The 27,829-nt window shown below is 45.8% G+C and overlaps 2 protein-coding genes across 2 annotated transcripts; both read left to right on the top strand.

The window, feature by feature from the left end:
* Positions 1–227: 227 nt before the first annotated feature.
* On the top strand, positions 228–2,709 carry LOC125430006 (butyrophilin subfamily 1 member A1-like). Its single transcript, XM_048491663.1, has 3 exons — positions 228–299; positions 1,633–1,659; positions 1,960–2,709. Exons 1-3 carry the CDS (start codon positions 284–286, stop codon positions 2,499–2,501), a joined length of 585 nt encoding a protein of 194 aa, XP_048347620.1. The 5' UTR covers positions 228–283; the 3' UTR covers positions 2,502–2,709.
* A 9,817-nt stretch (positions 2,710–12,526) lies between these two features.
* LOC125429999 (zinc finger protein RFP-like) lies at positions 12,527–27,412 on the top strand. The gene is given in 9 exon segments (XM_048491644.1): positions 12,527–12,628; positions 13,371–13,800; positions 16,678–16,773; positions 20,389–20,550; positions 20,552–20,629; positions 21,361–21,383; positions 21,688–21,803; positions 23,195–23,233; positions 26,256–27,412. Coding segments are annotated over 9 exon segments (1,566 nt in total). The 5' UTR covers positions 12,527–12,545; the 3' UTR covers positions 26,795–27,412.
* Positions 27,413–27,829: the final 417 nt, after the last annotated feature.

Raw genomic sequence — 27,829 nt, 5'->3', positions numbered from 1 at the left:
GGATGGATGGATGGATGGATGGATGGATGGATGGATGGATGGATGGAGCAAATTGGAATGCCTGCGTCAAGTTAGCCATACCTGAGTGACTAGCCAGACTGCACTTACAACCTACAAGCTTGTGGGGGAAGACAGCACAATTCTTTTAAACCTTTTGTTAAATTGAACCATCTTCTCTTCCAGGTTTGAGAAGGAACGAGTCGGGAATGTGGTGGACCTTTGTCCTTGGCTGGAAGAGATTCCTGGAATTTACTCACAAAAGAACTCTGCTTTAGAAAAGGCTATGGAAAAATACAAAGGTATGGAGGACAGCTCAGGAAGGGGAATGGATACAGATTTGTGAGGTCAATTCACTTTCAGGGCGGCTGCAGTTTCACTTGAAGACACAAGTGAATCTTCAAGGTCTTCAAGATTGTCCATGAAGACAATCTGCCCCTCAAGATTTTCTTCCCTCTAATTTCAGTGGCCTTCGTTCCTGACATAGGACCACATTAGGCAAAGAGGAACTTTTGTGGATCATGTAAAACTAAACAACAGGCTCAGGGGAATGTTTTGAATTTTAGAGTGTAATAATTGGGTGAGAACCTACCTTCCCACGCACACCACAAATCACTACGACTTTGAAACAGATTTTGAAACAGAATTTTAAAATCTGTAAGGGACAGGTGCCCTCACCTGGATAAGTCCAACTCATCATGTCCCAGAAGCTAAGCAGGGTCAGCCCTGGCAAGTATTGGAATTGGTTACCTCCAAGGAATATCATCAGAGCTGTAGCGAAGGGAAACTGCGCCCAGGGCACATGTGTGCCTTGTGCCCCTGCCACGCCCTGAAATGCCCCCATCCTGCCCCTGCACCGGCACGGCCTGATGCAAGACGACACCCCCCCTCCCCCCGTGCACTATGCCACTGAATACCAAGGTCATGATGTTGAGGCAAGCAACAGCAAACCACCTCTGTACTTCACATGCCTGGAAAATCCTACAGGTTGCTGTAAATCAGCTGTGACCTGATGACAAAAAAGGGGAAAGGTTCTACCTTTTTACCAAACACACTGCCCTAACCTGCACTCAACTGCACAGCTAATTTGCTTTTCAAATCTGTTCAAATCAAATTTGCTCTGACAAATCTTCCATATCGTATGTAGATTTTGCAACAAACTCCAGATTTGCGGGCTGATTCTTTAAACCGGTCCTTGTAGTTCTCCTCCCTTGAATATCAGTTTAACCTGCAGCAAATATCAGTTGATGTCGCCTACCTCTAGGCCGTGACAGGCTTCGACGACCAGTTCCCACAAAGCAGGCCTCTGAACAGGACATTTTTCTCCTGGCTAGTTGGGAGCCTTAGTGGCCACTCTTTCACTGTAAAGGTCTTTTCTGAAAGAAATATATCTTGCCAAGCTTTCAGAAAAAGGGTGTTACTGAGGGAGTTGGTATTTAGACTAATATTTATGGCAGGTGTTGGGATTAAAGTCTGGATGTGTTTTCTCAGTCTTTGATGCCTCTTTAGTACATATGGGATTTTGATACCAATATGACCCCAGTGTTCCATGACAGCTTATCTTAATTGTTGTGAACCTCTTGTGGGAAGACTAAACAAGTGACTAAAATTTTCACCCTTTTCTTCACATAATAGGATCGCTGGAACAAGTGCTGAACAAAGGTAATTTATCTGTATAGAACTAGTTTCTGCTTTTTTACAAGAATAGGACTCTAAAACTACCCCAGTAATGACACCTCAGGGACCAGGTACTACCTCAGCCAGTAGTTCCTCTGTGTCCTCTGTCTGCTTCTGCTTGGAGAAGTGGCTTTTTCTAGTTTTAGCTGGGTCTTCCAAGCAGATTTTAGTGACATCTTGGGAGGTGGGGTGGGAGGGGAGCAAGATTTGATGAGTCACCCTTTGTCTGCTGATTGATTTGGGTCACATTTATCTGCCACCTGACCCCCTCTCTCTGCCCTGCAGTGAATGTGACTCTGGATCCAGACACGGCCAACCCCTACCTCATCCTGTCTGAGGACCAGAAGAGTGTGAGGTGGGAAGGCAAAGAACAGGACCTCCCCGAGGCCCCAGAGAGATTCGACAAGGAGCGTTGTGTGCTGGGCCGCGAAAGCTTCTCTTCAGGACGGCATTGGTGGGAAGTGGAGGTGGTGGAGGAGGAAGACGAAGGGGCGCTATGGGCAGTCGGGGTCACACGGGAGTCGGTCAGAAGAAAAGGATATTTCAGCCTCAATCCCAATGAAGGGATCTGGGCTGTGGGGAAGCCATTCTTTTATTCCCTCTCTCTTCGACAACTAGCTGCTTTTACTTCCCCTAAGCGGACTCCTTTGGACCTCAGACCTGAGCCTAGGAAAATCCTCGTGTGCCTGGACTATGAAGAGGGCTCGGTGCGATTCTTTGATGCAGAGACAGACCGTTTGATCTTCACCTTTTCTTCAGCTGTGTTCTCTGGGGAGAAGATCCTCCCTTATTTTTGGGTGGGGAAGGGAGTCACACTGAAATGCTGACCACTGAGGTGATTTCCATTGCTACTCCCAACTGCTACGCTGTCGAAAGAACACCACCAAAAGATGCTGACTTTCTAGGACTTTATAACTGCACGAGAACCAGGCAAAGGGCTGGTGGGGAACTAATAAGTCTGGCTGTTGTGTACATTTTCCTCTTTTGCTAGTTGATGCAACTGTTTCCAAATGCAGCAATGAAAGAACAACTGTAAACCTCATGTTCAGTTTGTTACATTATTATTTATATACACCCCCCACCAGTGGTGGGATCCAAAAATTTTAGTAACAGGTTCCCATGGTGGTGGGATTCAAACTGTGGCGTAGCGCCAATGGGACTGGGGATTCCGGGGGCGGGACATTCCTGGGCGGGGCTGTGGCAAGGATGCAGCCGCTGCGCTGGTCCTTTGGCGGGAAACGAATGCACGCAGGCTGCCATGCATGCCGGTGCACCTCTTGCTAGACTGCTTCAAGTTCTGTGCACTACTGCTGAGAGGAGGGGACTCGTATTCAGTGGTTAAAACTCTCTACCATGTTCCCATTCAGTCATCTTTTAAAAAAAAAATCTGAAAAGTTAGACCACAGTTAAAATGGCTTTTTAAAAATTTGTGGAGACTATGCCTATTAATGGCTACTAGTTACGATAACCAAATGGCATTTCCATGCAGTACACTCCGGAATACCAGGCACAAGATTTGCAAAAACTACCCTAAATTGTTACAACAGAAAGTTCAAACTGGCTACATGCCATTACAAAATGTAGAAGCCGATATTAAGGGACAAGGAAGCTAGCCCTGGAATTCAGTTTGGACCAACACCCAGGTAATCCCATCTTCACCAACAAAAGGGCCTTTTGACTAACAAAGGATGGACTCAGGGTGTGGACTGATTGTTGGAGGATGTCACCCTGTTTTGCTATTGGACTGTTTGAAGTTTTACTCTCAGGATCCAGAAGCTCATTGGACTGTTCACATTCTTACTTTCAGGATCTAAGAATTCATTGGATCATTTAAACTTTTCTATAACACTCCCAAGGAACCACCTCAGGCAAGAAGGTGCAACCTTTTCTTCTGGGATTTGATCTCATCAGCATGTGCAAAAGGATTGTTTTCTCCCTTTGGTGTTCTAGGATATTTTCTCTGTATTAGATGGAAGGAGACTGCCCACTTCCTGGTTTTTGTACTATGGGGGTGGGACTGCCCTACACCCCCTTTTCTGGGTTACTGGGGAAATGTATAAAAGGGGCTGATGCACAGCCATGTGCGGGTCCTTTTTGCTGAACTGTGCCAAGAAATCACTTGCCAATAAAGAACCTCCCTGCTTTTGAAGAAACTCTGGTCTCCTGCGCCTTTCCTCCTTGCCTTGCTGCCACAAGCTGAAATCACTTGAAATCACTCCTACCCTGTTTCCCCTAATATAAGACATCCCCGAAAAATAAGACATAGTAGCGGTTTTGCTGAAATGCGAAATATAAGGCATCCCCCGAAAGTAAGACATAGCAAAGTTTTTGTTTGGAAGCATGCCCGACGAACAGAACACAGGAAAAATAAGACATCCCCTGAAAATAAGACATAGCACATCTTTGGGAGCAAAAATTAATATAAGACACTGTCTTATTTCTGGGGAAACACGGTAGAAATCACTTTATGTAACCGGGGCAGCGCTAACAATGAGTTCATTCTAAACTGTTCCTGCTAATAAGTATTGTGATAGGATTGGTTAACTTGCATCACCTGACCCTCTAACTTTTCTATAATCTTAGGCTAGCATCCCACCCAGCAACTTTTTTCCTTCCTTCCTGCTTTGAGCTTCACGATGCTTTTCCCCTGCTTGCACCAGTCAGGACGTTTTTTTGTTTTTCTAAAATTTGGCTCTTTGAGACAAAGGCTACACTGTATTATGGACTGTTTTAATGTTTCACTTTTAGCCTCTGTTGTCAGCCTTATATTGCTGGCCTTGTTCCGGCTCATTCTATGGTTTTTATTGCAAATGACATTTTGAATCCTGAATTGTTTTTTAATAAACACAAAGCCTTTTGAGCAGGGATCTTCAAACTATGGCCCTCCAGATGTTCATGAACTACAATTCCCATCAGCCCCTGCCAGCATGGCTAAAAGTGAAACAGCATGGCCAAGTGGTAGGGCTCATGGAAACTGTAGTCTCTGAACATCTGGAGGGCCATAGTTTGAAGACCCCTGCCTTTTGAGGAACACTGATTTTGTCTGAGTGGCAGTACCAAATCCTGAACCCACAAAGGAGGGGACTACTTCGTCCTTCCTCGACAGGAACACTTCGAATAAATACTGTCGTAAAGCTGTTTTCAGAAACAGTTGGCAAAAAGTTGTTTGAACATGTTTCCAAAATTAAAGGGGAAAAAACAGGGGAACACGGAGGAAATGTTTTGGTTCTGGGCTGGAAACATCTTAATTCGCATGTGCACAAAAGGCCTCAGTTTCAGGTAGTCGGCTCAAGGTTGACTCAGCTTTCCATCTTCCCAGGTTGCTGGGGGTAAAGTGTACATGAAGGCATTGGCAAATCACCCCTCATCCCTTCTTTTCCCTTCTTTTTATTTTCCTTTTCCATTTCCTTTTCTCCAGTGGTGGGATTCATATATTCAAGCACTAATTTCAAGAACCAATTACAAATGGTGCTTGTAAACAACCAGTTGTTAAATTATTTGAATCCCACCACTGGAACCGTTTGTTAAATTATTTGAATCCCATCACTGCTTTTCTCCCTTTTCGTAATTTCTCTCCCTTTTTTTTTTTTTTTTTTTTACTTCTTCTTTTAGTTCCCCCTGATCCCTCTGTAGGAGACCCATTAGTAAAGTTACAACAGAAGGTGGAACCTGTATGTAAACTGAACAGCTTGCCTGTGAGAATTTAGGTTGAAATGTTTTCAGTGTTGGAAGTGAAGGATTTTCAGTGTTGGAAGTGAAGGAGCAGCAGTGGCGTAGGAGGTTAAGAGCTTGTGTATCTAATCTGGAGGTACCGGGTTTGATTCCCAGCTCTGCCGCTTGAGCTGTGGAGGCTTATCTGGGGAATTCAGATTAGCCTGTGCACTCCCACACACGCCAACTGGGTGACCTTGGGCTAGTCACAGCTTCTCGGAGCTCTCTCAGCCCCACCCACCTCACAGGGTGTGAGGGGGGAAGGGCAAGGAGATTGTCAGCCCCTTTGAATCTCCTGCAGGAGAGAAAGGGGGGATATAAATCCAAACTCTTCTTCTTCTTCTTTATGCTGTTTCCTGCCTCAAGTGACAGAGGAGGACTTATCAGTGAGTCAGATAGCTAGAGGGGGTCAAGACACTGGACACCTTTCTCTACCACTCTGACACTATCCTTTCGATGTGTAGATTGGTACTCTGTGGAACTTCCTTCCTGCTTCTTCTCCCCTCTCCACCATCCTTACGCACACCTTCCATCTTGCACCGCGTGTGCAGAGGGATGCAGACAGCATCTCCCACCAGCCAGCCAGCCAGCTTAGAACCCATCTCTTCACTTTTCTATCTAGAATGGAGTTCACTAATAAAGACTCCTCTTATTAGTAAGAAACAACGAATTGACTCCGAGTTTTCTTTGTTGCCAGCAAACACATGGCTGCCTCAGAAAGCTCTTGTGTGCTTTTGTCTCCTCCCCTGCACTCTGCTTGTAACGCAAAGGTATCTCTTAATAAGAGAATTGCTAACATTCAATATGATTTGATAGGGTAAATTTAAATTATTTATACGATTGCATGTATTGTTGCCCCGGATGATAGGAAATGACCCGAGCCTTTTAGGGAGGGGCGGTGACTAAATCCAATAATAAATAAACAAACAGCCTAGCCAGCCATGACCAGGATGCATGGTGGGGGGGGGGATGTATTAGGGTCCGCCCTCCTCTCATTTTGATTGGCTGGAGCAATTGGAAACCCAGCGGGGTGTTCTCAAACCCGAGGGGGTCTATGAGCCAGTTCAGTGTGCGGTCACTTTCGCTTTCCTTTTCCGGCGTTGGGATCTGCGAGGGCTCAGCAGTTCTCCGCCAGGCGCTAGTGAAAGGAGAGGACTTTAGCAAACTTTCTTTTGAGCATCAAGCCGAGTGCAGGCATTTTTTAGTTTAAGATTTGCGCTTCTATTCAAAGGAGGGACCGGGGAGGCCAGCAGAGGGGGGGGGGGGCATGTCCTGCAAAGGCGGGCAAAGAAAAAAACATGGAGCGCGCCGAAGCTTTCGTCGAGACTTTGTCTCATTGCAATTGGCCAGAGGCTACGCTGGGTCGTCTGAACAGGCGCACGGGAGGGTGCTGCAGGGATGACTTGCTGCTCTTTGGGGTCTACACGGGGGGACGGGGGACGGGGGACGGGGGGGGGGGAGGCGGGCAGCTGAGAGCCAAACTTCAGAGACCTCGCTTGCCTTTTGCAAGGAGCAAGACCGGGCACGGCTCGAAGGCGTTGCACCAAGTCAGATCGGGAGGCATCTGTCCCGGGAGGGCTCTGCATTTCAGCTGGGTTCCCGGCCAGAGGGCTTCCTGGGCCTGCTGAATGTAGCGTGCGCCTGGCAAAGGAGGCCCGCTGTTGGCCAGTAGCGGGAATCAGGGCGGTAGATGTAGCACGAGCCGGAGCGCAGAGGGTCCCTTCCCTGGGGCGGCAGGCAGGGAATCCGGCCGTGCTACCCTATTGCTCCGAAAACAAGACATCCCCTGAGAATAAGAAGTAGAGGTTTTGCTGAAGTGCTAAATATAAAACATCCCCCGAAAATAAGACGTAGCAAAGTTTTTGTTTGGAACAGAACACCAGAGCGTGCAGCTGTGGAGCGGAAAAATAAGACATCCCCTGAAAATAAGACATAGCGCATCTTTGGGAGCAAAAATTAATAGAAGACACTGTCTTGTTTTTGGAAAAACACGGTAGGAGAGGGAGGGGCGCGTGCCATCCTGATGCTGCCATCCTGGCTGCGGGAAGCATGCAAACACACACTCTGGGAGGGAGGCGTCGCTGCTCCTCCTCCTGGTGAGAAGAGCCCGCCTCCTGCTGGGCGGGGGCAGCGCCATTGGCTGGGGGAGGGCCGGGCGCATCTCTGCTGGAGTCTCCAACCGCGCCCCTTTGACGCGTCAGTCTTAGCTCCGGAGGGCTTTCGGTAAACTGCTCACAATTTGTAGAGGACGCTGATTTCCTCTTACGCGGACATTTGGGGCGTTTTGCTCAGCTAAAATCACTTTGTCATGTGCTGAACGGGAATCTCTGCAGCTGCAAACCCACCCACCCCCCTCCTCTGGCTGCTTTCAAGCTGGGCTGTCTCGTTTCGTCTCTCTTTCCATCTTTTAATTGCTTTTTATCTGTTTCTCCATCTTCCCTCCCCTCTATCCTTTTTTCCCCCTCTCTCCATTTTTCTCTCTTTACATCTCTCCATTTTTTCCCTACCTTTCCCGTTGGGAATTGCAAATCCTATCTTTCCCAGAACATCATAACATTATTGCCAGTGGTATTAGATCTCAGCCGTGCAAAAGAAAGGTCCTCCCCTGCACCATCTTAACCTTTACAAGCCTTTCTTTTTCGATAACGGGGCAAATTTATGAGAACTAGGGGAGAATTATGCTGCATATGAATGGAGGTGTGTGTATGTGCTCAGTGAACAGGAAGGTGTTGCTTTGATACAGTAAATGGATGCCTGATGTTTGGCGAGGGGGCACTGTTTTAGTTCTTGCCCTGGGCGCTGTTCTCTGTAGATCTGCTCCTGCAGATTCGAACTCCCCGCTCCTCCATGGAAGCTTGCTGCGCGACCTTGTCAGGCTAACCTACATCCCAGGCTTTTCAGGAGGATAAAATGCAAGTAAGCTCGCCATTTGGAGAAACAAACTCTCAAGCCGCCATTTTCTTCCAGGACGATTTACTTGTGTGGTCTAGAGATTAGAACTCGTTCCACTTTATAAGAATAAGAGCTCTGCTGGATAAGACTATTTGGTCTATTTCAGGGGTAGGAAACCTGCGGCTCTCCAGATGTTCAGGAACTACAATTCCCATCAGCCTCTGTCAGCATGGCCAATTGGCCATGCTGGTAGGGGCTGATGGGAATTGTAGTTCCTGAACATCTGGAGAGCCACAGGTTCCCTACCCCTGGTCTATTTAGTCCAGCATTCTGTCTCACCCTGTGGTCGCCCAGCAGTAAAACTAATTTGAAAAGTTATTATTCTGAAAATGTACTCTTTATCTGGCTGAAAACATTAAGATTATAGCAACAAGAATTCGCACGTAGAACAATAAAGTCTTACTGACTAGTGGTTTAAATTGATTTGATTTAAATCAAATCCACCCCGCTGGACATGCTCAGGATTTCATGTATCCTCCTGTTAAAAACAAATGATGAGGCTAGGTTTGGGACAAATTAAGTGAGCTGAAGCCACAATCCTCACCATGCTCATCTGAGAGCAACCAGATTTTGGACTCAGTTGGCCTTGCTTCAGTGTAAACATGCATAAGATGCATGTGAACAGAGTGTCCAAAGACTCTTCAGTGTTGAGTTCGTATGGATCTGTTTTAACATTTACGTGGAAGAAAGTCCAGTGGGCTTCAATGGAAGCTTCTTCCGTGGAGGCCAGTTTTTAGCTTGTTGTCCATATGCAGACCCAGCCATGAGAACCATCGCAGGTAATCATTTCAAAGTTTCTATAAGGAACCTAGCTACAAAAGTTAAAATCTCGGAGGCGGAATTGTTTAGTAGAAACGTGATCTTCCCCACAGCAGAGTATTCATTAAAGATTACAGGACAAAGAGCAAAAAGTCTGGTCCTAGATCCCTCGTATTTGGGGCAGTCGAGCAATATATGTTCCATGGTTTGAATCGCTGTGATACAATGAGGACATTTCCGCTCTTGCAGGTCGATTTTTCGGAACCTTCCTTGTAACATAGAGCAAGGGAAGGAGTTACAACGAGCCCTAGTGATTATCCATCTATGCTTGGGCTCCTGAAGTAAACTCAAATAATCTGCCATGTGATTGATTTTAAATTTGATGTTAAAAAAGAGGGGGGAGCAATTGCTTCTCGCCTTGTCCTGCAGAACTTGAAACTCTTGATCTAGCAGTCGCCTTTTTAATTGAGAGAAGATTTCAGAAGCAGGCAGCATTTGCAAGGCTTCCCAGGAAAATCCCAGGGAAAGTATTTTAGTTTCCACTGCCCGCCACCACTTAGATTCATGAAGCTGGGGGAGGATAGGATAGATACCGCGTTTCCCCGAAAATAAGACAGTGTCTTATATTAATTTTTGCTCCCAAAGTTGCGCTATGTCTTATTTTCAGGGGATGTCTTATTTTTCTGTGTTCTGTCCGTCGGACATGCTTCCAAATAAAAACTTTGCTACGTCTTACTTTTGGGAGATGCCTTATATTTCGCACTTCAGCAAAACCTCTACTACGTCTTATTTTCCGGGGATGTCTTATATTCGGTGAAACAGGGTAGGATAGATTTGGAGTTACTGAAATTATGTCATATGAGAACTCTTAACATGAACTCAAATGCCATACTTACCCGAAAGGAGGATGAAATTTATAACCTTTCTTGGTTTTCTACAAAGGGGTGGGGAGGAGTGATCGTCTTCCCCTCAGGTTTACACCACTGAGCGACTTTCTTCAGACTTTGATGGGGATGATGATTCACTGCGCATGTCGACAGTGTAGAAAAAAGCCACAATTACATCCGCTAGCGTTGAAAATGACACACATGTCTGGCAAACAGCTTTGAGTTACGTGAGGATTGAGGAGGAGTCGGCTTTGGAAGCTGCAGCTCCTCTCCTGGCAAAATGTTCAGTAGTGCTAGGAACAGTGGGCGTAGATTTGCTGGGAATTTTACTCCGCGCCAGCCGTTTCTTCTTCCCTTGTGCTTCAGTCAGGTAGTTTAGATCTTTCTTGAGGAGGAAGAGAAGAAGAAGAAGAGTTTGAATTTATATCCCCCCTTTCTCTCCTGTAGGAGACTCCAAGGGGCTGACAATCTCCTTGCCCTTCCCCCCTCACAACAAACACCCTGTGAGGTAGGTGGGGCTGAGAGAGCTCCGAGAAGCTGTGACTAGCCCAAGGTCACCCAGCTGGCGTGTGTGGGAGTGCACAGGCTAATCTGAATTCCCCAGATAAGCCTCCACAGCTCAGGCGGCAGAGCGGAGAATCAAACCCGGTTCCTCCAGATTAGATACACGAGCTCTTAACCTCCTACGCCACTGCTGGTCCCAAAGAAACCCCCAAAGCCTGCAGGTTTGACAGCAGTATTGCACAAAGTTATAGCTGTTAGGAGTGGGGTGTCATTTTGTACGGGGAAAGACAAAGATGCCCCTGCTGTATTGGTGAGACAACACATTCTCCATGGAAAGTGTGAATTCTAGTCTACAGAAAGCATTATGACAAGGAGGAGAGGAGTTTAACAGTGCATTCCCAAAGAGAGTTACCTCCATCTAAGCCTACAGATTTCAAATGACAGTGCATAGTAGCTTGACTCTTTTGGGAAGGGGGGGGGGGTTCTTAAAAAGGCCAGTCTTTTGCCATTTGAAATAGCACAATCCAGTACTGCTTGTGACGAGTTAGAAATGCAAAGAGGTGTAAAAGGTGAAAGTAGTTATTTTCTTCTGCGGTCTATATTGTTTATGATTACTAAGCGATAAAAATGGTGTTTATGCTGCTACTTTTTTAGGAGGGGTCGTTTTTAAATTCACGGTCATCTGCTTTTATGTGTGCCCTTTTTAAGTGGGGTCATCTCGTTGAGTCACAATGGGGGTATCCCTGTAAACTGTAAATTATTTTAATGCATCCGTATGGAACGGGAGGTTTCACTCTCATGCCCAATTAGAGAATCTGGACTAATCAATTTAATGCAAGTCATTTAGCAGTAGCCTTCTGGATTTATCTACCAGCACAATATTGACCCACAGCGTGACATTACATCATAATGTTTACTAGGTGAGTTTGTTTACAGGGTGGTTTGCCATTTCCTTCCCCAGTTGTTTACATTTCACTCCAGCAAGCTGGGTACTCATTTCACTAACGTCGGAAGGATGGAAGGTTGAATGAGCTTTGAGACAGCTACCAGAAACTGACTCCTTTTAGGATCAAACTCAGGTCATGAGCAGAGCTTGCCTTTGACTGAAGTACCACAGGTTATCAGCTTTTAAATCTGATCATACAAATAAGTTAAGACGTATGTTTGGTTCTTTGAACAATAAGCATCAAACCAGATAGGGAAGGCACTCTCTATGCCTGCTTTCTGTGACTTGTGAGGCTACCCCTCAATAGTTCTGCTGGTTCTTAGACCTTACGCCGAAGAAGACTCACAACAATGGCTGTCTAGTTTCAGAAGAAGGCTTTGTTGTAAGTGTAATACATGAAGGACGTTTTGCAGCAGCCGTGGTTTTCAGAGCAGACTGCCTGATCATTTCAAATAATTGCTGTTCATACAAATTATTGTATATTGTGAGCAGCAGTGGCGTAGGAGGTTAAGAGCTCATGTATCTAATCTGGAGGAACTGGGTTTGATTCCCAGCTCTGCCTCTTGAGTTGTGGAGGCTTATCTGGGGAATTCAGATTAGCCTGTACACTCCCACACACGCCAGCTGGGTGACCTTGGGCTAGTCACAGCTTCTCGGAGCTCTCTCAGCCCCACCTACCTCACAGGGTGTTTGTTGTGAGGGGGGGAGAGCAAGGAGATTGTCAGCCCCTTGGAGTCTCCTGCAGGAGAGAAAGGGGGGATATAAATCCAAACCCTTCTTCAAACCCTTCTTCTATATTTTTGGAATTTCTTGAAGCTTGTACAAAGCCGGGATGCATCTGGGTTCAAGTTAGCTTAATGGACTTTCATCGTATTACACAGGATTTTTTTATCAGTGTTACTGGGAGCTGTTTTTCAGATACCTTGTGGCACTGTCGTATTGCTTATGGATTTGGACAAAGACTTCTTCTGAAAGTAGACAGCAATTGCTGTGAGTCGTCTTCAGCATAATTTCTGTTGGGTTGTACTGTGTGCATTGCTCCCTATTTAATTCACATGGCAGGTTCTTAGATGTTGACCTTGTTTTTGCAGGAGACCCCAAAGTCCCAGGCTATGTCTCTATTTGCAATGAAGAAGAAGAGGTGCCAAAGGGGCAGGAGGCAGCATTCACCACGTCCTCAAGGATCACCCCCAAGGCAAGTTCTGCATCAGCGTTCCCTTCAGCACCACCCTGGCACTAACCTTTCTTCCCTCAGGGGGCTTCTCTCGCCCCTTTGTACTCTAGAATAGAAAGAGGCAGCTTCCACCCAGCAGGTGAAACACCATTTTTAGCACATCCAATACTGTTATTTGGGCTAAGAGAGCCATAGTGCTGATGATGGACCTCCATGGGACCCAGAGGTGTAGCTGGGCCAGAATGTGCCCGGTGCGCACTCTGTGTTTTCCGCGCCCCCGCCCCTTACCCCTTACCTTAGTGCAGGCTGGAGAAGCGGCCTGTTCATTTCAGGCTGAAAACGCCCTGGTGGAAACCACACTTCCCATGAGACCTTGGGGCTCGCAAGGTCTCCTGGGAAGTGTAGTTCCCATCAGGGCGTTTTCAGCCTGAAATGAACAGGCCGCTTCTCCAGCCTGCACTGTTTCACAAAGGCAAGTTGGGGGGGGGCAGGAGGGGGGGTGCCACAAGGTACAATGCTCATCCCCTTGGTAGCTCCGCCTCTGGTGGGACCCCCTCCCTGCCTGATAACAGATACATGTTTTGAACTTTATTTTAGTCAATGACTATTCCTCTTGATTCTTTTTTGTCCTCTTGCTGATTTCTACTTAGTGAGAATCGTTCTCCTCTCCCCCAAAAAGAACTTCATTTGAGCCAACTCCAGGAAGCAACCTGGGTGGTGTTGAAATAAAAAACAAAACCAAGGTCTTTCTTTTTCATTTCAGAGAGAAAGAACATGCCAAGGCAGCCAACAGTCTTGTCAAGGAGTTGCGTGAGGAAATGGCTTGCCCCATCTGCCTGGAATATTACAAAGAGCCAGTGATCCTAGACTGTGGGCACAACTTCTGCCAAGCCTGCCTCGCCCCGTGCTGGGAAGAGACAGACAGATCCCCTTCGTGCCCTCAGTGCCGAGAAATATTCCAGCGAGAGAACGTCAGGCCAAACCGGCAGCTGGCGAACCTTGTAGAACTCGTGAAGAAACTCCAGGCGGGAAAAGGAGCCAAGGGGAAGTGGGGTGTGTGTGAAAGGCACCAGGAGCCCCTGAAACTCTTTTGCAGTGATGACCAGTTCCCCATCTGTGTGGTGTGTGATCGATCCATGGGGCACCAAAATCACCGTGTGCTTCCCATAGAGGAAGCTTTCCTAGAGTATAAGGTAGGAGAAGCGTTATCCTGGATGACTAGATCTGTAAAGACAGCCCAGGACCTTCTGCCATGTTTTAGAACAGGGGTGGGCAACTATGGCCCTCCAGATGTTCGTGGACTACAATTTCCATCAGCCCCTGCTAGCATGGCCAATTGGCTATTCTGGCAGGGGCTGATGGGAATTGTAGTCCACGAACATCTGGAGGGCGATAGTTGCCCACCCCTATTTTAGAATATGTGTTGATACTTACTGTATATACTCGCGTATAAGCCGAGTTTTTCAGCCCTGTTTAAAGGCTGAGAAAAGCCCCCTCGGCTTATATGCGAGTCACCATTTTCTATCAATCACAAGGAGGCTGGGGGCGGGACAACCTCCCTGCCTCCGGCTTCTGCCATCCTCAGAGGGTGAAGGGGGAACCCCGAGGCACCCTGGCTGGGTGCCTGGCTGGGCTTCGTCAAACCCCAGGAGACAGAGGGAGCTCCTTATTTGGGCAGTGACATCAGGGGGAGTCACTACCCGAATAAGGAGCTCCCTCTGCCTGTCGGCTGGGTTTGACAACGCCCAGCTAACCGGCAGGCAGAGGGAGCTCCTTATTTGGGCAGTGACTCCCCCTGATGTCACTGGCCAGATAAGGAGCTCCCTCTGCCTCCCGGCTTCCCACCTCGGCTTATACCCGAGTTAATAAGTTTTCCCAGGTTTGGGCAGTAAAATTAGGTGCCTCGGCTTATACACGAGTATATACGGTAGTTTATTTTGAAATAGATTGAGGAAAGAAGATTTCCTACTGTTTTGTTTTGTCCCCGCCATTCTAGAGCGGATGCAGTGCGTTCAGTTCTGAGAACGCCGAGATGCCCTGCGTAAACTTTCGCCTCCATGTTTTCTGTTCCATGAGAACGGCATGAACAGTTGGGTACCCCCATGCTTGTAAATGCATAAGTGCCATGTCACACATGTGTTAATAACCTGTGTTTCACATGTGCATGTATGTACAAGATTGGCACAAGAAATGGGGCAGAAGGAGAGAACTCCCCTTGCCTCCCCCCTCCCCCCAGTGCAAGGAGATCCTCTCCGACGTGTCTTTGCCTTCCTCTGCTCCACTTCCCACTGCATTTGTTCCTCCTTACCCATTCTATGGGTCGGTACCAGCAAAAAAAGAGGGGAAAGGACTGGCAGGGGTAACGTGCTCAGCAAAGAGCAGAACTTGGTGATCTACTGAGTGCACAAAGCCCAATCTACCTTTCCACATATCGGCAGTTGACAAGTAATGCCTGAGCATCCATTGGGCTCAGGCATTACTTGTCAACTCAGGCATTTGGAACCCCTTCTCCCTTTTTTTGGCCATGGCATATCTAGGAAGCCACTCATATCTTCTACTGCTCAGTTTTGGTTTTTGTTATCAATAAGTAGATTGACCTAATTTTAGGAACAAGGTACCATATATACTCATGTATAAGCTGACCCGTTTATAAGCCGAGGCACCTATATTTACCACCAAAACCTGGGGAAACTTATTGACTCGCTTATAAGCCAAGAGTGGAAAATGCAGCATCTTAGTTTTGTTTATTGGATTTGGATACTGCCCCCCCCCACACACACACACACACACAAGGGCTCAAGGCATGGCTTGGGCGCCTCTCTTGCACGGAGGTCAGTGGGCTGGCTGGGGAAGAGGGGAAGATCTCCCCTCTTCCCCAGCCAGCTGGGCAGCCTCCGTGACTCGTGTATAAGCCGAGGGGGGCATTTTTCAGCCCAGAAAATGGGCTGAAAAACTCGGCTTATGTTCGAGTATATACAGTATATAGGATAAGAACATAAGAGCAAGCCAGCTGGATCAGACCAGAGTCCATCTAGTCCAGCTCTCTGCTACTTGCAGTGGCCCACCAGGTGCCTTTGGGAGCTCACGTGCAGGATGTGAAAGCAATGGCCTTCTGCGGCTGCTGCTCCTGAGCACCTGGTCTGTTAAGGCATTTGCAATCTCAGATCAAGGAGGATCAAGATTGGTAGCCATAGATCGACTTCTCCTCCATAAATCTGTCCAAGCCCCCTTTAAAGCTATCCAGGTTAGTGGCCCTCACCACCTCCTGTGGCAGCATATTCCAAACACCAATCACACGTTGCGTGAAGAAGTGTTTCCTTTTATGAGTCCTAATTCTTCCCCCCAGCATTTTCAATGGATGCCCCCTGGTTCGAGTATTGTGAGAAAGAGAGAAAAATTTCTCTCTGTCAACATTTTCTACCCCATGCATAAATTTATAGACTTCCATCATATCCCCCCTCAGACGTCTCCTCTCCAAACTAAAGAGTCCCAAACGCTGCAGCCTCTCCTCATAAGGAAGGTGCTCCAGTCCCTCAATTATCCTCGTTGCCCTTCTCTGCACTTTTTCTATCTCTTCGATATCCTTTTTGAGATGTGGCGACCAGAACTGAACACAGTACTCCAAGTGCGGTCACACCACTGCTTTATATAAGGGCATGACAATCCTTGCAGTTTTATTATCAACTCCTTTCCTAATTATCCCCAGCATAGAGTTTGCCTTTTTCACAGCTGCCATGCATTGAGTCGACATTCCCATGGAACTATCAACTAAGATAGCTTTCTAAACTTATTTTGTGGGTGGCTTTTCACTAAAGGTGGCTTTTCACTCAAGTTTTTATATGGTCTCAGAAGATCACCAACTCAAGACTGGGATGGGGGGCGGGGGAGTCCCAGAGCAGTGGCCTGCTTTTTGCCAAGATCCTTTAGCAAATTGCACGAAGCCTCCAAAGCCAAACCTCCCTCACTTGTTCGTGTTTGAATCACATATAGCTTTATGGAGACATTCAGGATGGGTGTCAGTAGGACTAACTTCCCCAAGAGCAACACAACAGCATTTTCTTTTTCTGTAGAAAAAGATTCAGGCTGAGCTTCAATTTCTGGAGCAAGAGAGAGAAAAGGTAAAGAGCGACAAAATGGCAAAAGACCAGAAGAGCAAGACGTTTCTGGTAAGTACCAAGGCTTATACATTAGGGCTGGGGGTGACATAATGCATATATGATGGGTAGATAGTGTTGTAAAGGTTATAATTGCGTTCTTGACAGGTGGCTGAATAGTTAAGAATATTGGCTGGGACGGGGAAAGAGCGCGTGAACAAGGATGCCTTTCAGTGACAGAAGGAGAGAACGAACCAGTGAGAGAGAACTGGATTGAAATGTCCTCATTGCTTGTGAGGGTGTGTGGTAGGGAGACCTTCACTGGAAGAAGTTAAGAAAGAAAGATTTTGTGTTTAGACAGAGCTAGGCTAGGTTATGTGGGTTTTCATAAAGTAAGTAATAGTTTGGAAAGGAAGATAGCGATAAGAACAGGAAAAGTTAGGCTTGTTATATATATAGAACTCTGTATGTTCCTTAAAATATACTCCACTTGCTTTCCTTTCCTACAGTCAGATCATCTGAAGATGCCAGCCACAGATGCAGGCGAAACGTCAGGAGAGAATGCTGCTAGAACTCGGCCATACAGCCCGGAAACCACACAGCACCTCAGTGATTCCGGCCTTGAAAGCCTTCGACAATACATTTCTTAAAATAATTTTGTTCTTACTGATTTTATCTTGTAAACTCCTTGTCTGCAGTGTATTGTTGAAGGCTTTCTTGGCCGGATTCAACTGGTTGTGGTGGGTTTTCCGGGCTATGTGGCCGTGGTCTGGTAGATCTTATTCCTAATGTTTCGCCTGCATCTGTGGCTGGCATCTTCAGAGGTATATCACAGGTGTATCACAGACTTCTCTCTGTGATACACCTCTGAAGATGCCAGTCACGGATGCAGGTGAAACATTAGGAACAAGATCTACCAGACCACGGCCACACAACCTGGAAAACCCACAACACAGTCCTTGTCTGCAGTTCTCCTGTATTGCCGGTGATTCTCCTGAGAGTGAAGATGATCATAATTTATATTCTGCCCTTCCCCAACATGTGGGCTTAGGGTGAATCCTAACAAAAATACATAAAACATGGTATGCACCAAAAGACACATTAAATAAAAACATGTACAAAATTTTAAACTAACAGCACCTAAACATCACTCCCTGATACTAGAGATAACTAGTTTATATTATAAAAATAATGTACTGGGAGGTAAAATGCCTAACTAGTATACTGAAAACAACATTAAGAACATAAAAACAAGCCAGCTGGATCAGACCAGAGTCCATCTAGTCCAGCTCTCTGCTACTTGCAGTGGCCCACCAGGTGCCTTTGGGAGCTCACATGCAGGATGTGAAAGCAATGGCCTTCTGCGGCTGTTGCTCCCGAGCACCTAGCCTGCTGCTAAACATTTGCAATCTCAGATCAAAGAGGATCGAGATTGGCGGTAATGAGGGGGAAGGCAGGGGAAGGTCAGAAAGAAAAGACATTGCAGGAGAGGAGCTTTTAATATCAGGCGTCCAAGGTCAACTGATGGGATCAACATAGGTATGATAATAAAGCTGTAATTGAATGATGCCAGGGATTAATGCTCATGCTAGTTGGCCTTAGTTACCAAATGGGGATTTAACTGCAAGCCGGATCTGCAGTGATCTTGAAGTAACAACATGGTTTTGTGGGAGGAATGTAGGAATAGGGAAACAGCCTTTCCAGGAAGGGAAGTTCTCAGTGGGCATTTTGGGAGACTTCTTACACCCCTCATTCAGTGAGACAGCGGAGATCTCAGCCGTGAGTGTCTATTATTCTCTCACTTGTCTACGTAGGTTTGTGCCTGCACATTCATCCCTTTGATTTCTCCAGCGACGAGCCCGGTAATAATCCTTATACATAATGCCTATGGGATGGAATGTCTGACGATTAACCCCCAGCCAATGGGTGTGCAGGACTCACGGCATTCCATCCTGTCTCCGCCCACCTTTCCCCAACCCAGAAGCCTCCCCTGCTCCAAACAATTTGGGCTGCTCTCCTGGAAGGAAGAGGGGGGGGGTGCCCCTCCCTCCCTTCCTTCTTGAGCCCATTTTATTTTAATTTAAGATGGGCTTTAGGGCTGAAATATGAAAAATATTATGTGTCGGTTGTTGGGTTAAAAAGTTTAAAGCATGCATGAACTGTGCAGAAAGAACCCCGGAGAGAAGATTTGTGTAATGTTTGCTTTTATTTAGACATGTGTGAGTAAAGCAAACAGGTATTCTTACAGGGAAGCAAACCATCTATCAAATATCCATTCTCCAGCAAAGAGACAAGGTCTATTTCAGACAACTTGCCAGCATAGCCCGTTTGATTCTCCCTCAGTCTAAAAATGTCTATTCCTTCACACAGAGAGAGATGTCTGCCCATGGTTGAGGGTTTGGGTCCTTCCCTCCACTTATGTATTTTATTTATTGTATTTAAATTTATAAACTGCTTAATCCCCAAGGGAGGGCTCTGGAAGGTGCACAACTTATCATCTATGTACAATATATAACAAAGGGTCACAATAGTGACCATATGTACTAAAATTCATTAAAACCATGTAAACAGCGGGTCAAAAACAGTAACAATAAAAATAGATCCCGCAACCCAATTCCTTTAAAAACCACTACTGAAAGAAGGGAGGCGACCAAGCTCCTCCCTAAAAATAGCAATAAATATGCAAGAACAGATTATAAAAATAGGGAGCAAGAGAGCCAGGGAACAAAGCAAAGAAAGGGGGGCGGGGGGTGAGCCTCAGCGACTGGAGCGCTCCAAAGGCCCAGTGGAACAACTCAGTCTTACAGGCCCTGCGGAATTCATCCGGAACCCGCAGGTCCAGGACAACTGGAGGAAGAGTGTTCCACCAGGCGAGGAGCCAGGGCTGTAAAGGTCACAACCTGTGTGGAAGCCAACCGCATCGACTGAGGAGGGCCAGGAACCACCAGCAAATTAGCCTCTGCCGAGGCAGAGGCGGTATTGAGACATATGGGGCAATGCCGGTCTCTCAAGAATGCCGAGGGTCCCAGGCCGCGTAAGGCCTTGAAGGGCAAAAACCACACCGTGAGGATGTTTTGAGGAATTCCACTGGGAGCCAATGCGGCTGACACAACACAAGGAGTTGGATGTGATCACGCGAGCCGCCCCCTGTGAGCAAGCGTGCCGCCGCGTAACAGACCAGTTAACTTCTGAATGTTAATCAGCCAGGTGTTAAGAAATAATAACGGTAACCAGCGTGCCTTCTGCCAAAAAATATGGATCCAAGCCATTTTTTCAAATTCTGAAAACAAACTCTACCCTAAGTTGATACTGACAAAATCTGAGGTTTTCTTTTCTCCTCCTAACTTTGACTGCTGTTCTGTCCATGTATTGGACAAAAGAAAATAAGGAGCCGATCTTTTTTCCTTGGCAGCTGTTGAGAAGCACCGTAAAAGGCCCACAAGACTTTTGTTTACTTAAATGAGAGAAACATGATTTGGGGGGTTGTTTGGCCCCTCTTCCTGATAGCTGAACAATAGATGGATTACTTTAGAAAAAGTCAAGTGGATTGAATCAGGAGTTCAACAGGTGTCTTTCTTTAAAGGATGGCAGCTAAGAGGTACATTAGAGATGTGTTTGATTATACAATCAAATTAATTTGTTTTCCCTAAAAAAAACCCTCTCCAATTTTTATGTAGCTTCCCACAGTTGCAGTTAAAATGGGAGATGGAGAACCTCAAGTTGACACTTCCAGCGAAGGTGTACAATTATCTTCAGCGCCAGGAACAGCTCAGACTCTCTCAGCTGGAGAAGATGGAGTGAGGAGGAGATAGAGAAGAGAGGATAAAAGAAAACCTCATCAGATTCTCCTGAGGAGATGTTTGATCTCAATCTTCAAATCATAGAATGGGAAGGGAGATTTCAGCAGCCCGAACATGTATTTCTGCAGGTGAGAAATCGACGTTCTTGCCATGGGGAAAGGCAGTAAAAAGTTTAGAGCAGAAATATCGAGAGCTGATCCCAGGAGCGTTAAATTTGGTTCTCCTAGAACAGTGATGGCGAACCTTTTTTTGAGTTCGAGTGCCCAAATTGCAACCCAAAACCCACTTATTTATAAAGCAAAGTGTAACACAGCAATTTAACCCCAATACTTAGGTTTTAGTTTAGAAAAAATGGTTGGCTCCGAGGCGTATGTTACTCAAGGAGTAAGCTTGGTGGTAGTCCCGGTATTTTTGCTTTGGAAAAAAAACATGCAACTCTTCCGACGGGTTGAATCACGATCCTAGGAGGGTTTACTCAGAAGCAAGCCCCATTGCCAGCAACTGAGCTTACTCTCTGGTAAAGAATCGCGCTTTAGTTCTTCGCGTGAAAATCAGTGGGGTTTAACAGTGCTTAACAGGGTTACCTACACTGCTTCCCCAAAACTAGGTCTTAGGTTTAATGCTAATAATCGAGCCCAGCGGCCCAGGCCAGCCTAGATGTGTGTATGTGGGGGCACTCTGTTTGCGCGTGCCCACAGAGAGGGCTCTGAGTGCCACCTCTGGCACCCGTGCCATAGGTTCGCCACCACTGTCCTAGAAGAAGGAAAGAAAATATGGGTTCCCTGTGAAATACCAAGAAGCCCCATGAGTTTTCAATGTAACTGAGACCCATTTCTCTCCCTCTCTCTCTCTTTTTCAGAATCCCAAAACCATATTGAGCAGGTACGTGATTCCTTCTCATGCCCCTTTCTGTTTTGTCTCCTGTGGAAGAGCTTCAGGATTCTGTGTGAGTGTTTGGACATATTTTTACAGGGTCACAGGTTCTGTTTGCAATCACCCCCTTCTTTTCACCAAAGTCCCTTTCAGCCCCAAGGGAAAAAAAATAGCCCAAGGGACGGTTTCCTCCCCACAAGATTGAAATTCAGTGGAAAAGCTCTAGCTTATTTCAAGTCATCTTTTCTTAAGAGGATCTGCTTTTTAATAAAGGCCTACTCAGACTTTGCATTATTATTTTTTTGCCTTCCAGTTATGAGAAGAAACCTGAAAGGCAGCTGGCAGAGCTGCATCCAATCCTGGAGCAGACACTCAGGATTCACTCAGAGCAAACTCCTGCGTTACAGAAGTCTCTGAAAGAATGTGAAGGTATTGGGGGACACTCCTTGGAGAGGGGCAGAATATAGGTCTCCAAACGGTCCTGTCCGTATTAAAGAGAATCTCACTTTTTTACTCCTGGTTGGTCAAACTAGGACTGAGTCAAAAATCTAGGGCATTTTAACAAATTCTTTACCCTTTTTTTTCCAGAAAATGAATTATTTCCAGTCTCTCCTGTAAATGGAGGTCGGCAGTGTCATGCAAACTTTTGGGCCCAAGAATTCTGCTGGGAGCAGTGGGGGAAACAGGGGAAAATTGGGTACTGTTGCATAGATGGTCACCAAATTGGGGGGGAAGTTGAGGGGCCAGTTGGGTCTTTGGATGTAGTTGGGATACCTGTGTTCTGTAATAATCCAGGAGAGAAAGAAGACAATGCAAGCAGTCACAGCAAATGACGTGTCTGGAAACACGTGTATTGTTGTGGAGGTGCGCTTTTGGTGCCAGATCTATGAGACAACTTCATAGGACATAAGAACATAAGAATAAGCCAGCTGGATCAGACCAGAGTCCATCTAGTCCAGCACTCTGCTGCTCGCAGTGGCCCACCAGGTGCCTTTGGGAGCTCACATGCAGGAGGTGAAAGCAATGGCCTTCTGTGGCTGTTGCTCCCGATCACCTGGTCTGTTAAGGCATTTGCAATCTCATATCAAAGAGGATCAAGATTGGTAGTCATAGAGCAACTTCTCCTCCATAAATCTGTCCAAGCCCCTTTTAAAGCTATCCAGGTTAGTGGCCATCACCACCTCCTGTGGCAGCATATTCCAAACACCAATCACACGTTGCGTGAAAAAATGTTTCCTTTTATTAGTCCTTATTCCCCCCCCCCCCCGCCCCCGAGCATTTTCAATGTATGCCCCCTGGTTCTAGTATTGTGAGAAAAAGAGAAAAAATTCTCTGTCAACATTTTCTATCCCCATGCACAATTTTATAGACTTCAATCATATCCCCCCTCAGACGTCTCCTCTCCAAACTAAAGAGTCCCAAACGCTGCAGCCTCTCCTCATAAGGAAGGTGCCCCAGTCCCTCAAACATCCTCGTCGTCTTTCTCTGCATTTTTTCTATCTCTTCGTTATCCTTAGTTGCCATGCTACAATGCTGAGTCCCCGTCCCCCCCCCCACACACACACATGGTTGCAGAAGCACTAGGAAACTCCCAGGCGCTCTGTGAAGGGCACTAAGTCCTTCAGCAAGTTCCATACAGTCTGAAAGTCAGGGGTCAGGTTGGTGTATGGCGTTGCCTTGGCAACCCAAAATGACACCCAAGTGAGAGTGGTTTTGGTCTGGTAGTGTGGTGATATGTTGCTACACCAATGATCATCTGAGTGATTTTGCCTTGGTTTTTTCTTTTGTAATTCCCAATATATTTTGTTTTCTTCCCTTAGAGTCTTTGAACAACACACTGGTTGAAGCACTAACGAAAGGTAATCGTTTTTGTGAAACTGAGATCTGATAGCTCCTCATAAGAGATTTAGGTTCCACTGAAAAAATTTTTTTCAGAGATTGGGGTCCATTATGCATGGAACGCTTACCTTGGGACTCTCTGCTGTGCAGTGTGGCTGTAGTGTGGTCTTCTTTTGTTTCTCTGTTTACACATGAGGAGGCATTCACTTCCTTCCCCTGTAGCAGCTTGCTGAAGTCTCAATGGGCCTCTGCTTTTCCTGGTTCTCTTAACTCTGCCCACCAACTCACTCTTAAAGGCACAGATCTCATCCAGTAGTTGCAAGATTGCTAGATTTTTTAAAGCCCTTTAAATTGCTGTTGTATGAATATTGATGTGATTGCAGTTATATTGATATTGTAGCCCCTTTCAAAAAATAACTCTCCAAAAGAGGCAAAGTAGTTTCCTGGACCACCCTCTGCTGAAGAAGGGGACCATGTCCTAAAACTGGTATTCTCCCCTGCCCTATACACACAAAGAGAGAGTTCCTTCTGCTGTTGGAGAGAGATCCTTGTTATTAAATGATTAGCCCACCATTAATGATTCCTCCTACAAACATCACCCCATCCCTGCCTGTTGTTAACTGCAACAGCTCTGGTAGTGACAGCCTGAGGGAATTGGCTGATCTACCATTTGGCGGTTTTCAAATGCTGCAAAATAATAATAAGAGTTGGATTTATACCCCCCCCCCCCTTTCTCCCCTGTAAGGAGACTCAAAGAGGCATACAAACTCCTTTCCCTTCCCCCCTCACAACAAACACCCTGTGAGGTAGGTGGGGCTGAGAGAGCTCTGAAAAGCTGTGACTAGAAGAAGAAGAAGAGTTTGGATTTATATCCCCCTTTTCTCTCCTGTAGGAGACTCAAAGGGGCTTACAATCTCCTTGCCCTTCCCCCCTCACAACAAACACCCTGTGAGGTAGGTGGGGCTGAGAGAGCTCCGAGAATCTGTGACTAGCCCAAGGTCACCCAGCTGGCGTGTGTGGGAGTGTACAGGCTAATCTGAATTCCCCCGAGAAGCCTCCACAGCTCAAGCGGCAGAGCAGAGAATCAAACCCGGTTCCTCCAGATTAGAATGCACCTGCTCTTAACCACTACGCCACAACCATTTTGCCATCTGTTTATATCGATATATAATAGTAACAAATTTGGAAAGGGGAGAGACCTGCATGGGAGTTGAAGGGGTGAATCTAGGTAGGCTGGCAGTGGGTTGAGGGAAGACGTCTGGAGCAAAACTGTGCTCACTGGCAAATCTCAACTGCTCCAGCAGCGAAGAAAATTAAAGTTGCGCTTAACGTGGTGTTGCTTGGTGCGGGGAGAATGGAAATTGAAAGCAAGGCTTGGGGAAATACTTATGTACAAGAAACCTTGCTGCGAGGGGCATTTGCCTCTGTCACGCAGCAGACATCTTGTGCTTAATGGGCCTCAGTCATGCTCCATTAGAGAAGGGCCTCAGCTAGAGGAAAATGTAGCTTCCCAAGACTTGAACAATGACTACACTATCTAGGGGGGAGGATAACTGGAGCGGGGCCTGTCAGGGAGATAAAAGTTGGTGTTGTGGCTGAGAGCCCAATTTTATTTTATTTATTTTTATTTATTATCATATTTATATACCGCCCCATCCCCTGAGGGCTCTGGGCGGTGAACAACAAAATAATGTTACATAAACAGTCGTAACAATAAATAATTAATATAAATATATAGCATCATTAAAACATAAAATTACAGCGTTCCACTTGGGGTCCAGTATTAAAACTATAAATAAAACCCCTCCCAGAGAGGGGACAGTAGATCTAGGTGTCACAGCTCCCAAGATTTCCTTGGCAAGACAGTTAAAGGTAAAAGGCATCTGTGAGGCTGGGAAGGTTAAGATTTGAGCAGTGATCGAGGAAGGAGGCTAAACTCTTCCCCCACCCAGCATTCTGTTTTCCCAACCCAGCAGGCCCTTCCTGTGTACTTGATCCATGGGACAAACAAGTAGCTTGGGATTGGGCAGCTAGCATTGAACGCATCTCACTGGCAGTAATCACTAAGGACAGTCTTGGACTGGCTCCCGGGCTCCGCCACCACAGTAGATGACCTGCCAGCGTTTCCCAGGCTCTGCTACAACAGCCGGGCCTGAACTAGCACCCGGGCTCCATTGCTGCTACAGCAGAGCCCAAGCAAAGTGCAGATTTTTGTATTTTTCATTTTAATGTGAATGTTTAAAATGTTTGAAAGTAAACATTGCTTGTTTTTCTGTGAATGCGGTGAGTCCCCCACATTTGCTGAAAAGTCTGTTCGGCGTCTTTATTTATTTATTTTATTTTATTTCATTCCATTTTTAAACCGCCCTCCCCCGGAGGGCTCAGGGCGGTGTACATCAACACCATATAAATACAAATGTAAAAACAATCTATAACAATGTTAAATTCATAGAATTTAAACAATTTAAAACTTGCAGATGGTGACTTATCCCAACCCCATTCCCACCCACGGGAGATCAAGATGGTATGAGGGTCAGATGGTCATCCTGGCTGGCCAAAAGCCTTGCGGAACAGGTCCATTTTGCAGGCCCTGCGGAAACTTTGAAGGTCCCGCAGGGCCCTGGTCTCCTTAGGGAGCCTGTTCCACCAGGTAGGGGCCAGGGCAGTAAAAGCCCTGGCCCTTGTTGAGGCCAACCGGATCTTTTTTTGGCCCTGATTTGCATATTTAGATATCTAAATATCTAAATTTAGATATCTGCATATTTAGATATCTAAATATCTAAAAGATATTTAGATATCTTTTTTTGGCCCTGATTTGCATATTTAGATATCTGCCGATTTGGTCGAAACTTCTCTGTTAGTATATGGATACTGCAAAATATCCCATTCGCTGGTCCCCTCAGGACTTCCATCAGGCAGTTGTTGCATTTTGAAGGGATGTTTTTGTTGTTCTGCTGTTGCACCTTCCAGAAAGGAGGTTTTCTGGTAACCCCCTTCCCTCATAACATTTTCTAAGAAGCCTCCTCTTTCTCTCTCCCATAGTGAACGTCACTCTGGATCCAGACACGGCACATCCACGCCTCGTTCTGTCTCCAAATCTGAAGAGTGCGACAATTGTACAGACAGTTCGGAAACTGCCCAACAACCCTGAGAGATTTGATATCCAACTAAGTGTACTGGGCCGTGAGAAATTCACCTCAGGGAGACATTGGTGGGAAGTGCAACTGAGCTATGGCCAGACAGCGTGGGCTGTAGGTGTAGCTAGAGAGTCAGTGAAGAGGAAGGGAAACATCATCTGTAATCCTAACGAAGGGTTCTGGATTGTGCAGTCAGTAAATATATATGATAGTGTTTGGAAGTGTACAGCTTGGAAGATACAAGCTTTGACTTCCCCTCAGGCAGTCACTGTACATTCGGGTACTCTCAGCAAGATCCGGGTGTTCCTGGACTATGAAGCAGGTTGTGTGGAGTTTTTTTCCGCTACAAATCAAAAGCTTTACGCTTTTCCTTCAACCTCATTCTGTGGAGAGACACTCTGCCCCTATTTCTGTATTACTGGAAATAACACACTGATATGTTGAATCCTGAGATTATATAGTGGGTTCCACAACCCTGGACAGAGGGGACATTTTATCTGTAGCTGCTGAAGAGACAGAAGTTATCTACACTTTTTTTAAAAAAAAGGTTTTATAGATTTTTCAGTTAGTTAAAAGAAAAGAAACATTTAAAAGGCCCAATTTTCTCTAGGGAGGAAAAAGGCAGGGGATATACATAAAACATACAGGATAACAATGTTAAAATATTATAACATATTTGGAGGGGTGGTAAAATAATAGCTGTTAAGCAGTGATCATTGTTATAATAGGAACAAAAATATCTAAAATATATTTCTGGGTATTAAAAGATACCCATGTATAATTATCATCTACCTGCTATTCAGTTAGTTGTTTTTCTCATGAGCACCAGTTGATACAGTCTACCCTCTTATTGGGTTTCCTGTTGACAGACTACAGAATCTTTCACCTGTAGGGCAGGTGCCTTATTTCAAATATATTAATTCAGTTTCCATGAGACAGCAGCAATCATTGCATCAACTTAGGTATTTTCCAGCCATGTCAACAATTGCTCATTGTTCCTTCAAGAGTGTTTTTGCCATACCCACTCTTATTTCTTCATAAATAAATAAAATTGGTGCAAAATAATGTTTATTTTTCCCTTCTTTCTCTATCTATATTTCACTGCCACCAGGAATTTAATTCCAAACAACCCTTTTATACTTTCTCCTAAAGTAGCGTCTGAGCTTTAAAGCAGTTTTGAAGGGCTACATGGTCCTGAGGAAACTTCTAGTGTGGGATTCCAGGTTACATTTAACAAAATAAAGTTTTATTTATATATGTTCTTTGGCTTAAACAATTCAAGAAATAATTTATAATAAATAAAACAAACTGAGGCAGCAGCTTCTATTGAGGTGACTTTCAGCTAACATCAATTCACTCATTCCTTTACAGCTCTGAGATCATATCGAGATTTGACTCCTTTCCTAGTCTCTAGCTCTCAGTATAGCACAAACTCTCAGTCTTCAGTACAGAATTCTCTCTCAGTTCAGCACATATTTT

Source organism: Sphaerodactylus townsendi, linkage group LG03 (assembly GCF_021028975.2).
Source record: "Sphaerodactylus townsendi isolate TG3544 linkage group LG03, MPM_Stown_v2.3, whole genome shotgun sequence".
In the NCBI taxonomy this organism is placed as follows: domain Eukaryota; kingdom Metazoa; phylum Chordata; class Lepidosauria; order Squamata; family Sphaerodactylidae; genus Sphaerodactylus; species Sphaerodactylus townsendi.
The sequence above is the reverse complement of the archived record's forward strand: the minus strand, read 5'-3'. Positions and strand labels throughout refer to the sequence as shown.